The sequence below is a fragment of the Oryctolagus cuniculus genome, chromosome 21 (assembly GCF_051225735.1).
Source record: "Oryctolagus cuniculus isolate XC-2025 breed Fujian yellow rabbit chromosome 21, ASM5122573v1, whole genome shotgun sequence".
NCBI lineage: Eukaryota > Metazoa > Chordata > Mammalia > Lagomorpha > Leporidae > Oryctolagus > Oryctolagus cuniculus.
The window spans coordinates 14,853,810-14,866,601 of record NC_142887.1 but is presented as its reverse complement, the minus strand read 5'-3'; the positions used below and the strand labels follow the sequence as shown (position 1 = coordinate 14,866,601).

Here is a 12,792-nt window from a genome sequence, read left to right as displayed (position 1 = left end):
CCACTTCCGGGTGGGCGGGCCTGGGCCACGTGATTTAGTTCCGGCTTGCCAAAGATGGCGGCGCCCAGAGCGGCGGCGTGAGAGTTGGCAGAGGCAGACGCGGTTGAGTCGTGCTGGGATCCCGGGAGGACCGTGCAAGCATGTCGCGGCTGATCGTGAAGAACCTCCCGAACGGGGTGAGGGCAGACCCCCAACTTGGGAGTCTGCAATGGGGCCGGCTGGGCTCCGGGGTCCTGGGGGAGAGGCATCTGGAGGAGGCTGCGGGGTGTTTGCTCTGGGGCAGGATCCTGGGCGGGAGCGAGGCATCGCGGCCGCTCGGGGTTCCACACCCGCGGTGGGCGCCCGATCCCCAGCGGCCAAGTTCCGGGCTGCGCAGCCTCGCGTCGGGTTGCGTTTGCGGTTGACCCGACTCTGCATGGCCGAGGGTCGGGGGTCGGGGGTCGCGCGGGCTGCGCCACCCACGGGGCGCTTACCCAGTCCGGGGGAGCCGGGACCCCACGGCCAGAGCGCAGCGCGCCACCGGCACGTGGTAGCGCCCGGGGGAAGCGGGATCCGTGAGCCGAGAAGCGTGGTTGGGTGGAGCCCCGCCCCCCACATTGGTGTGGCCCCCTGAGCCCACCCCCACTTGCAGAGGGCGCCCTGTGGGTGCTGTCTCAGTGCCTTCTGTCTGCACCCCCGGTAACCTCTCCACCTCTCTGGCTAGAAAGAAGGAAAAGCCATTTAGTTTCGTGATTGTGGCTTCTTAAAAGAAAATTCCTTTTTCCTCTTTGGTGGGAGGGACCCGGGATTCAAACGGTGCAGGAGCGTGTGTAAGGAGAAGCCGCGCCTTCGGCTGCCGCCTGCCCTCCATCCCCGCGGTGGCTAAGACGTGGCTAAGAGGTGGCTAAGACGCCTGCCTGTCGGGAAGCCAGGTGCAGGGTTCTGCGGGCAGCCAGAGGAGCGTGGTTCCCTGGTCCACTCGGGAATCTGGACAGGCTTCCTCCAGAGAGGGGAATGAGAGTGAGGAGGAGCCAGCGCGGTGTGGGTTATTCCTAGGACTCCTCAGAAGCGTCTCTGTGCCCAGGCAGTGTGTTCGCGGCTCCATTTCTTGCTCCGTTTGCCCCAGTGACCACGTGCCGAGCTGCACAACCCCAGGCTCTAACTTGAGTGCGCTAAGCTTCCCTGTCTTTACCGTGAACAGTGTGGGCCCACTCCCCGTATCTCTTGTGGGGTGAGGATTCCACCGTGGCTCCCTTCCTCGCTCTCCTAACTCTGCTTCCTTGGTATCTCAGTGTGGCCAACTCTTAGCATCGTTCGCTGTCCGTGAGTGATCAAAGCTGTAACAGTAGCAGCTGCTCCTTGCGGCTTGTAGCGCGTGCCTGGCGCTGTCCGGGGGCGGGAGGCGGGAGGCGGGTTCCGGCTTTACGCCCCTTTTAAAGGTGATAAACCGGCTGGCGCCGCGGCTCACTAGGCTAATCCTCCGCCTTGCGGCGCCGGCACACCGGATTCTGTCCCGGTTGCCCCTCTTCCAGGCCAGCTCTCTGCTGTGGCCAGGGAGTGCAGTGGAGGATGGCCCAAGTGCTTGGGCCCTGCACCCCATGGGAGACCAGGAGAAGCACCTGGCTCCTGGCTCCTGCCATCGGATCAGCGCGGTGCGCCGGCCGCCGCGGCCATTGGAGGGTGAACCAACGGCAAAGGAAGACCTTTCTCTCTGTTTATCTCACTGTCCACTCTGCCTGTCAAAATAAATAAATAAATAAATAAAAATTTGCAAGGACGTGATGGGCCTGGGGCCCGACACAGGGGCTGAGCTGAGTGATGAGGTTGCAGCACAGGCTGTCCTGGCCGCTGTGCCCTGCTGTCTCAGCGTACACATGCCTTTATCCTAATTATTCCCCGACACAGCAACTTGTGCTGCTGGGTGCTGGGTAGAGGTGGCTAAGGCGCCTGCCTGTCGGCAAGCAGGTGTGGGGTTCTGCGGGCAGCCAGAGGCGCGTGGTTCCCTGGGCCACCCGAGGAATCTGGACAGACTTCCCCTGGGGAGAGGAATGAGAGTGAGGAGGAGCCGGCCGGGGCGTGTCCGGGGAGGCCCCGCCCAGAGGGAACAAGTTGGAGCGCCCAGGCTGGGAGGTGCTGGCGAGTCCTGGGTTCAACTTCAGCTCCCTGGAAGGCGCAGGAGCGCCATGGTCGGGCTCGAGGGAGGTATGAATTCCTCTTTTATGCTTCTGAGCTGAGTCCCAGCTTGATCCTGTGGACTTCCCGGGAGGTCATGTATGCTCGAGGAACCCCATTTTCTCGTGTAGAATGTGGGTCAGAAGTCCTAACTCCTAGAGTGATTGTAGGATTTTGATGAGAGTGGTTATTACGAAGCTCCTCCAAGAAGACCTCCTACCTTCCTCCTGGGCTGGCGAGGCCTCTGGCTTCTTCATTTGCAGGCTTGTTGGGCTGTGTGTGGGGCGCTGAGTTCTCCCTCACCCCCGGACCATATTCATAAATCCCCCGTGGAGTCCCTGAGGGGTGAGGATGACGCGAGCCAGGAGCCAGTCCTCTGGAGCATGGGACGCGTTGATGGAGGTGTAACCAGCTCAGCATGCTGGTTTTCTCTGTTACCGTAACAAGTTACCCCAAATCCAGTGCGTAAACAACACAAAATCATTCTCTGACGGGCCTGGAGCCAGAAGTCCCAAGGTTGGGCATGCGCAGGGCTGCAGCCCCTCTGCAGGCTCCCGGGACGCAGCTTCCCCTGCAGGGCGTGGACAGGGCTGCAGCCCCTCTCGCCGAGTCAGCCTCTAGGGGCTGCCCGCCTGCCCTGGCCCACAGCCACACCCTCAGTTTTGGGCTTCTCTGCCCCTCCTCCGGCTCACCTGTGGTGACCCTGGGCCCGTGGAGAGTCGGCGCCCCACGCCAGGACCTCAGTCACGCCGTACCAGGTAGCCCGACTCCAGGAGTCGGGCAGTGGACGTCTCGGGGGCTCCATGTTCCTCCACCAAGTGAGCGATTGCAGATGTGGTTTGTCGCGTTCTTGCCTCCGCTCGCTTACTCTGGCGGGTACTTGCGGTGTCTCCTCTTCTGGTTGGCCTTGTCCTCACAGCAGCACCCTGGTTGGAAAGGTGGCGTTTGCAGCCTGTGTGCCTCAGTGTGCTCGTCTGTGAAGTGGGCACTTGCTCAAGGCACCCGACCGGGAAGTGCTGGAGCCAGGGCAGGGACGTGGCCTGACCAGGAAGGGCACTGCGCCCTGGAGGGCCCCGTGGCCGTGGGTTTCCCGCTCGGGGGTCCCCACCCGCGCCCTCCTCACGCCCCTCCTGTCGCAGATGAAGGAGGAGCGGTTCCGGCAGCTGTTCGAGGCTTTCGGCACGCTGACCGACTGCAGCCTCAAGTTCACCAAAGACGGCAAGTTCCGCAAGTTCGGCTTCATTGGCTTCAAATCCGAGGACGAGGCCCGGACGGCCCTGAACCACTTCAACAAGAGCTTTATCGACACCTCCCGGGTCGCGGTGAGTGCCTTGGGGAGTGGCGCTGTCCCCCGCCCCCTTCGGGCTGTGACGGCCCTGGGCTGCTGGCTGCTTCGGGCAGAAGGCCCACTGGGGGCTTGTTGAAACAGACCCCGGGGCCCAAGTCCGCGTGGTCCCAGGAGCTCTCGGGCACAGCCTGTGCTTTGGCAGGAGGCGGGCCACGCCTGGAACTGCAGGCCCGCGTCCTCAGTGAGCCCCCCTGCACACTGGGGACTGGGAGGAGAAACGTACACAGGGGACGCAGGGGGATCAGGTGCCCTCAGCGCTGTGGTGGGGCAGGACCAGGACTGTGAGAGCAGAGGAGCCTCTGCCCTGGCCAGGAAGGAGCCAGGAAAGCTTCCTGGAGGAAGAGGTCTCGGGCAGCACTCGCGTGCATTTGGGGACTTGGTAAAACGTCTCTAGCACTTTGCTGAGAAGGAGCAGCCAGGTGGCGGAGAGCCTGTGTCGCGTGATCATAGTCAGGCACACACGCCTTGACCTGTGTGAGGGTGGGTGGGCAGGGTCTAGGCACGGGGTCCTAACGATTCCCCTCTGGACGGCAGGAGTGGGGGTGTTTGCTTTGCTGCTATTGTTGGAGCACAGTTGTTATTACAGAAGCAGAACCGTTGTCAAAGCCTGCACAGAAGGGGTGTAGCCGTGGGGGGCAGCGTCAGGCCAGGCCCCCCGCGTCGTCTCACGGTGCCGGGGAGCTGCAGCCAGCAGGACCAGCAGCTCGTCTCAGGCCCCTGCACTCCTCCTCGTGTTCCCACCGCCCTGGAGTCGTTCTGCAGGGCCAGCGGAGCGGCCTCCCAGTCATCGGTGGGGCTTGCAGCCTCCACTCGGCTTTGCCCTGCGCAGACCCCGGCAGCACACACGGCCTGCGTCTTCTCGGGCAGTAGCGCGTCCCCGAGTACCAGACCTCACTGCGCTGCTGCCCGCAGCTGAGTTACAGCACCCGGCATGGGGATCCTGTCAGAGGTACCCATGCTGGTGACTTTGAAAAGAAAGCCGGGGTGGAAGAAAAGGAATTTGCTCCGTGCACTCTGCACGTCAGCGATGATTGCCCGTCTCCACAGCCCAGGCTCCCAGGCAGTGCTTAAATGCCTGGCAGCGGGGCAGTGTGACGGCCCGTCTTTCCCACGCAGGTGGAGTTCTGCAAGTCCTTTGGGGACCCGACGAAGCCCCGAGCCTGGAGCAAGCACACCCAGAAACCAAGCCAAGACAAGCTGCCTTCCCAGGAGCCGGCTCCCGCAGAAGCTAAGAGGGTGCGTAGGGACCCCAGCCCGAGCCCCCCAGTCCACACAGTGGTCTCCTGAGAGGTGGGGAGACCTGTCCAGGGGGGTCTCCAGGGTGTGACTCTGACCGCCCACCGTCTGCTTTCAGGACAAGAAGACAAAAGCCCCGAGTGGGCTGGGGAAGGTGAGTGTCCTGGCGCCCCGGGCGGGGCGGGGGTGGGGACTGTCCAGGAGGGGCGGGGGCTGGTGCAGGTCGCTGCTTGCCGCGTTCCTGGGCCTTCTGTGCCCCCTCGGCTGACCCTCAGTCAGGGCCACTCGGGATGGAGGGAGGTGAGCTTGGGGGCGCTCACCCTCCCAGGGGTTAGAAGCTGAGCCCCGCCTGAGCCTCCTCTCCCGTCCTCTGTGTCGCCACTGTCCCCAGCTGAAGGAAGATGCCGAGTTCCAGGAGTTCCTGTCAGTTCACCAGCGGCGGGCGCAGGCAGCCACGTGGGCCAACGACGCGCTGGGCGCGGAGCCCCTGAGAGCGCAGCGCAAGGCGGCCGATGACTACTTGAACTTCGACTCGGACTCAGGGCAGGAGAGTGAGGAGGACGGAGCCGGGGCGGACGTGGAAGGTGAGGGCCGTGTGTGTGAGTGCGTGTGCGTGCTGAGTGTTTGTGCGTGTACTGTATGTGCCCCGGGACCTGACGGACACCGGCTTAGGACATCCAAATACGCACAACAAAAGTCTGTTTCATAAAAACGCTGCAACAGAGATGACCAGAAGAAAAGGGATGGGCGGGGGCGGGGGTGGGGGTGGGCCAGGCTGGTGGCAGGGGCGGTGGCACAGGTGATAGCTGAACCGCAGCAGCTTTGCCATTGCCGTTGCACACAGCTTCTCAGGGAGTTGTGGGGCCCAGAGGCCTGGGGGTCCTGGCCGTTGAGGGTGTGGCCACTGAGGCCACTCACCAGGGGGTCCGTGGTGCCATCCAGCCCCCAACTCTCTGGCTTGCCCACAGCTGGCCCTGACCCCAGCCTTTGCCTTTTTGCAGAGGAGGAAGGTCCAGAGCCCAAGGCAGCTGCCCGCAAGGAGCTGTCGGACATGGACTACCTGAAATCCAAGGTGGTGAGGGCCGGCTCTGCCTCTTCTTCCTCTTCGGAGGAGGAGGAGAGTGAGGATGAAGCAGTCAACTGTGATGGAGGGAGTGAGCCTGAGGAAGAGGACCCCCCCACCGCTGCCACCCCCCAGGGAAGAGAGAGCGGGGGCGCCGGCCAGGAGCCAGGGGCCCAGCCTGGGCATCGGCGAGCCCCGGAGGCCAGAGCCCAGGTGTGTGCGGGTCAGGGCACTGTGGTGGCGGGGCGGGGTGGGGGGCTGCAGCCACCATTTTAGGAGGTCTCATGTGGTAGCCTTAGGGACTGCCGTGTGTCTCAGGAAAGCCGCGTGCCTACACAGCCCACCTGCCTTCCGGACTGCCAGCCGCGGGTGAGCTGGGCGGCGGCATGAGTGGGTGGTACTTTGTGCTCCTAGCAAGGCACGCGGCACGCTAACGTTGAGCCACGCCGACCGTCAGCAGTGATGGGTGCGGGCAATGGAGCACCTGCTCCGTGCCAGGCCCACGTCTGCCGGTCCTGGCCGTCATCCCAGTGCTGGGCCAGGGCTTCTTGTACCATTTTAAAGGAGGAAACTGAGGCCCTGAGGCCGTGGCTGGGACATGAGCGGATCAGGACTCGGACCCCATGTGCAAGCTCTGAGGTCAAGGTTATATTGAGGCTATTCCCTGGAGAAGAGCAGCCCCACCCCCGAGAGTGCTCTGTGCTCAGAGGCAGGGCCGCCGGCACCTTGGACGGGCCCTGCTCACCCCGCTGCGCGGCCCCCGGGCTGCCTGGCCCTTGAGTTCCCTGCGGGTCCCCGGGAGGCTCGTGCCCTCCCTTCTCCTCCCTTTCCCTTGCCGCTGCTGCACCCGTCCTTTTTTCCCTAAGGAAACCCTGTGGATTTCAGGGAGGGGTAGGGTGGAGGAGTCCCGCGCTCATGGGCTTGGATTCCGCCTTGGCGCCCGGTGGCTGCTGGACCACGGAGGAGATGCCTCCCCTGCAGAAGCCGCGCCTGCGCATCTGAGAAGTGGGCTCCTCGTCACACCAGCCCCTGCGGCCAGCGTCAGCCCCGTGCCCCAGCGCTCACGGGCTCTCACTGACTTCCGCTCTCAGGAGGTCAGCACAGCTCCCCCGGGGCTGCGGCCGCTCACTCTGCGTGGCATGGTTAGGGCCACACGTCGGCTCCCGTCAGACCAGGGCAGGCCTTGCTGGGTTCATTGCCAGAGAGTTAGCAAAACCCAGGGTTTGCTCCGAGCTGTTTGGATCCCAGAGTTACAAGAGATGGTCCTGCGCCCACAACCCCCCGGGGACCATTTGCCAGGTTGATCGGCCACGGCTTCTGCGGAGGATCCCACACAGCGCAGCCCTCCATCGGTGGCCGGGGGTGTCACTAGGCCTCAGGGCCCCTTGCTGCCCCCTGCCCTCCTGTGCTGCGCCCGCGGCTCCTGCCCTCACCTGGGCTGCACACGGAGGCTTGGCGGCTGCACCTCCACTGTGGCCAGACACAGGCACCTGCACCGGCGCCCGGTGGCTCTCTCCAGCTCTTGGCAGCAGCCAGTCTTCCCCGCCCCGGTGTGCCGGCGTCTGCAGCTGTGCCGGGGTCCTCACCGGAGCCATTGTTTGTGTTTCCTGTTGTGCAGACGGAGAAGCCAGCAAACCTGAAGGAACCCACCACGCCCCACACTGTGAAGCTTCGGGGAGCCCCATTCAACGTCACAGAGGTGCGTGCTGACCTGGGCCGGGGGTGCTCAGTGTCACAGAGGTGGGTGCTGACCTGGGGGGGGGGGGCTCAGTGTCACAGGGGGCTGTGCTGACCTGGGGGGGGGTGCTCAGTGTCATAGAGGTGGGTGCTGACCTGGGGGGGGGGCTCAGTGTCACAGGGGGCTGTGCTGACCTGGGGGGGGGTGCTCAGTGTCATAGAGGTGGGTGCTGACCTGGGGGGGGGGCTCAGTGTCACAGGGGGCTGTGCTGACCTGGGGGGGGGGCTCAGTGTCACAGAGGGCTGTGCTGACCTGGGGGGGGGCTCAGTGTCACAGAGGGCTGTGCTGACCTGGGGGGGCTCAGTGTCACAGAGGGCTGTGCTGACCGGGGGGCGGGGGGGCTCAGTGTCACAGAGGGCTGTGCTGACCTGGGCTCAGTGTCCCAGAGGAGTGCTAACCCAGGGTGGGGCAGAAGGGCTCAGTGTCACAGAGAGATGTGCTGACCCAGGACAGAGGCGGGGAGCCCCCAGGGACAGAAGAGGTGGGATGCCAGGGGCTTTTGCTGCCTGGGGAATTGGTATCATTAAAGGCTTTGGCCGGAAGGAATTAGAGGTCAGAAAGGCTGATAATATAATCTCAAGGAACTGCCAAGGTCAGGAGGTGAGGATGGCCACACCAGGATGGTGATAGACTGGTGTAACCGCTGACATCCAGTCCAGGGCGGGCACATTTTCTTTAAATGGGGGGGAGGGGGTTAGCTGGTGCACATTTCAGGCCATGTGGCCCCGCTGTAGCTCAGAGACACTCACGGCAGTGGATGAACAAATAGCACGACCTTGTTCCACTAGAGCTGCGTGGCAAAGCCACAGGGCCCTGGTGGCGTGGATGTCCTTGCTGACCCTGGGTCCGCAACAGCAGAGCGCCACTTTGATGTCCACCTTGTGAAAGTAGCTCAGTCGCAAGAAAAGGCTGTAGAAAATGGCCTGTGACGAGGGCGGCTGTCCACACTCCCGTCCAGTGAGTCAGGGCTGCTGGGCGGCGTGCCAGGAGGCAGGTGTGTGTTCAGCAGGTCTGAGGATGGAGTTGCCGATTCACGTACCCCACCCAGGGAAACCAGCCGTGCAGTCAGGAGTCTGTCTGCTGACATTGTTTTCTTTGTTTATGAACACTGACCACTGTCTTTATTTTTTAAAAAAGAGTTATTTATTTATTTACGTAAAAAGCAGAGTGAGAAGGAGAGAGGAGACACTACCTTCTATCTACTGGTTCACTCCCCAGGTAGTCACAACAGCCAGGGCTGGGCCAGACAGGAGCCAGGAACTCCATCCGATCTCCCACATGGGTGACAGGGGCCCAACTACTTGGGCCGTCTAATGCTGCTTTCCCAGGCGCCTTAGCAGGGAGCTGGAGCAGCTGCAGAGCAGCTTGGACAAGATCTTTGACCATTAGCTGTACCCTGCTGCAGTGTCTCGCTCACGTCGTGTGCTCTTCCCCCGCCCCACGTGTTAGTTTTTGGCCTTTACCAATGTAACAGTCACAAGTGGCCCCCTGTCTTAAATTGTGTGGTAAGTTGTCATCGAGCTTGGACGTCCTTTCGCATTTGTACGTCCCACGTATTTTCTCCTCTGGAAGCTACCTGATGGGAGACTGGCAAGCAGGCGTCTCAGCGTGCCGGGTCATCTGAGCTAGCTGGTCATCTTGAGTCAGAATTCTCTGCAGAAAATCACATGCTTTAATAAATAAATAAATAAATAAATAAATAAATAAATAAAATGTGCCAGGTGGCTACTTTCAAAATTAATACACAAAAAGTCGTCACTTCTTTGTTCTTCACGGACAACAGCACACCATAATGGAAAAAGAGAGATTCCTATTATATATCAACCAACAAGAAAGCCCGTCTCCAGATTCCCTGCAAATATTACTGGGGGGAGACAGCGCCGCAGGTGTCCTAATAAAACTTTTATAGGTTCTATATAAAGATAATGTTACATTCCATTGAAAGATTTAAAAGAACATTTACATAAATGGAAAGCCATACCTCATTCTTAGAAGGTAAAACTGCCAGTTCTTCCCTAATTGATGAATGAAAGAATACAATGCGATCACAATTATGCCTTCGTCATGACTGGGTGATGTGTCACAGAACAAGCCTGCACAGTCCGGAACGTTCTTGGAGAGGAGACCCTGAAGTGATGGTGATTAACACAGTGCGGTTCGAGTGAAGGGGCTGACAGCAGAACAGAGCAGGATACAGCAACAGCTCCCACGAGCGTGCACAGGGGCTGAGCCTCGGGCGAGGAGGCCCTGACGTGCAGGCAGGGGAGCGAGATTAATCTGTGACTAGTCAGGGGGTGCCCAGTGAGCTGCTTGGAAGGGACAAGCAAGAAGGTGGGTCCCTGCCTGCCTTCTCACGGCAGGAAGAGTCTCGGCTACATCAAGGAAAACCAGCCGATAGCAGTTCCCGGAGGAAGCATTGATGAAGTCCCTTGAAACCTGGAGGTGGAGCAAGCCTGCCTGTGCGGTGTGCAGGGCCAGAAGCGTTAATAAAATAGGTGCAGGAACCGACTACAGAATCTGCAAGGCAACAGGTGTCATGAACAGCATCTCAAAAGACAACAGACATTTGTGAAACAGGCAACAGATACAAAAATCTAACGTGCAGAGAGACTTTGTTTTTAAGATTTATTTGTTTGAAAGGCAGAGCAGCAGAGAGAGATCGATTGATCTTCCATCTACTGATTCACCCCCCAAACAGCCGGGACTGAGCCAAGCTGGAGCCAGGAGCCAGGAGCTCCATGTGGATCTCTCATGTGGGTGGCAGGGGCCCAAATACTTGGATTTTTTTTTTTTTAAACTGCCTTCCCAGGCATAGTAGCAGGGAGCTGGATTAGAAGTGGAGCAGGGGGCTGGTGCTATGGCGTAGTGGGCTAGGCCTCCTCCTGTGGTGCCGAAATCCCAGGTGGGTGCTGGTTTGTGTCCCAGCTGCTCCTCTCCTGATCCAGCTCTCTGCTGTGGCCTGGGAAAGCCCTGGAGGATGGCCCAAATGTTTGGGCCCCTGCACCCACGTGGGAGACCCAGAAGACGCTCCTTGCTCCTGACTTCGGCTCAGCTCCAGCTGTTGAGGCCATCTGGGGAGTGAACCAACGGATGCAAGACTTCTCTCTGCCTCTGCCTCTCTCTCTAACTCTACCTCTCAAATAAATAAAATCTTTAAAAAAAAAGTTATGGAATGCATGTCACTATACTTACTGAAAAAAAAAAGTGGAGAAGTTAGCAGGACTAGCTGGTTTATAGACATGAGATGCTAGTGTTGTAGGTCATGGCTTGACCCACTGCACCACAACGCCAAAGGGCTTGTGACTCAGTGGGGAAAAGGGGAGAAGAAAAGGAATTTGGAAGGCTGGTGCGGCTGTTTGAACTCCCTCATAGTTATATGTAAATTCTAACTGGGAGATCATGCTTTTCACCTGCCAAATTGGCACAACCTTTATTTATTTTCTTATTTTTGAGAGAAAGAGGGAGAGACAGGTCTTCCATCCGGATGGCTGGTTGACTCCCCAGGTAATCACAAGAAGCCAGCACTGGGCCAGGCCAAAGCCAGGAGCCAGGAGCTTCTTCGGTGTCTCCCACATGGGTGGCAGGGGCCCCGGTCCTTGGCCGTCCTCTGCTGCTTTTCCAGGCCATGAGCAGGGAGCTGGATTGGAAGTGGAGCAGCCAGGACATAAACTGGCACCTATGTGGGATGCCAATATCACACGCAGCAGCTTTACCTGCAATGTCACAGTGCCAGCTCTGGCAAAATGTTTAATCGTAAACGATTTCACACATTATTGGTGCAGTCTTTTAGAGGAGAACTTGAAAGTGCCGGTCAAAATAAAGAATGTCCGTCTTATTAATCTGATGATGCCTTGCTAGAAATTTGTATATCAACCAAGCACACCAAAATTTGAAGACAAGAATATTTGTTACAATGGCTATTTTATTTATACCTTTATGTATTCGTGTATTTCATTTTATTTATGAAAACAAAAAGCTGGAAACTGTCTCACGGGCAGTGGCTGTGTCAGTGGTTCCCCCGTGGGCAGTGGCTGTGTCAGTGGCTCCCCTATGAGCAGTGGCTGTGTCAGTGGCTCCCCCGTGGGCAGTGGCTGTGTCAGTGGCTCCCCCGTGGCAGTGGCTGTGTCAGTGGTTCCCCCGTGGGCAGTGGCTGTGGCAGTGGTTCCCCCGTGGGCAGTGGCTGTGTCAGTGGCTCCCCTATGAGCAGTGGCTGTGTCAATGGCTCCCCCGTGGGCAGTGGCTGTGGCAGTGGTTCCCCCGTGGGCAGTGGCTGTGTCATTGGCTCCCCCGTGGGCAGTGGCTGTGTCAGTGGCTCCCCCGCGGGCAGTGGCTGTGTCAGTGGCTCCCCCACGGGCAGTGGCTGTGGCAGCAGCTCCCCCGTGGGCAGTGGCTGTGGCAGTGGCTCCCAACAGGGCCCACTCATCCCCGGGGGGTGTCTGCAGTGTTCACTGATGGTTTTGATTGTCACAGCTGTCGGGAGGAGTTGCCGCTAAACAGAGGCCAGAAATGTAGCCAAGTACCCTACCTAGCACAGGATAGTTAGTCCCCACGCCAGCAATGATCAGGCCCCAATCTTTGTTAACTATACAGCCCCGCTTTGCTATACAGCCCCGCTTTGCCTGAAAACTGTGGCCTGTTGCAACAGTAGAATGTGGTAATGTCATTGAGAAGCGTGGACCCAGAGGCCCAGCCGTTTAAGCTACCACCTGGGGTCCCAGCATCTCGTGTTAGAGCACTGGTTCTGGCTGCTTCACTCTGGTTCTGCTCCCTGCTGTGGCCTGGAAAAGGAGTGGAAGATGACCTAAGTGCTTGGGCCCTTGTACCCATGTGCATGACCTGGATGGAGTTCTGGGCCTCAAACTTTTACCTGGTCCAGCCCTTGCAGCGTGGGCATTTGTGGAGTGAACCAGTAAATGAAGGTTCTCTGTTTCTCTGTCTTTCTCTCTCTCTCTTTCTCTCTCTCTCTTTCTCTCTCCCTCTCTCTCTCTCTGTTTAGATAGATAGATAGATCCCTGTGTCTTTATTTCATCCCCAACCTGTCTTTCTGCCTTTTAAAGAAACTAAAAATATATAAATTAAAAAAAAATTTTAAAGACAGGAAGAAAAGCTCAGAAACTTAACATGCTGGTCATATTTTATTTGTATTATTCATTTCCTGTCCAGTTTTTCCCCAAATTTATTTTATGATGGATGAAAAAGGTGTTTACTTTTAAAGAAAAAAAGAGAAAGAGAGGTCAGCGTTTTGGCATAGCAAGT

At 59.0% G+C, this 12,792-nt stretch overlaps 1 protein-coding gene across 1 annotated transcript in view; it reads left to right on the top strand.

Moving 5' to 3' along the window:
- Nucleotides 1-15: 15 nt before the first annotated feature.
- The window catches only part of RBM19 (RNA binding motif protein 19), a 110,997-nt gene continuing 98,220 nt past the window's right edge, over nucleotides 16-12,792 (top strand). The window contains exons 1-7 of the mRNA XM_070066254.2: nucleotides 16-176; nucleotides 3,291-3,473; nucleotides 4,616-4,735; nucleotides 4,854-4,889; nucleotides 5,127-5,319; nucleotides 5,737-6,011; nucleotides 7,417-7,497. Coding sequence (XP_069922355.2) covers nucleotides 141-176; nucleotides 3,291-3,473; nucleotides 4,616-4,735; nucleotides 4,854-4,889; nucleotides 5,127-5,319; nucleotides 5,737-6,011; nucleotides 7,417-7,497 — 924 coding nt within the window. The 5' untranslated portion in view covers nucleotides 16-140. The remainder of the gene's footprint in view (nucleotides 177-3,290; nucleotides 3,474-4,615; nucleotides 4,736-4,853; nucleotides 4,890-5,126; nucleotides 5,320-5,736; nucleotides 6,012-7,416; nucleotides 7,498-12,792) is intronic.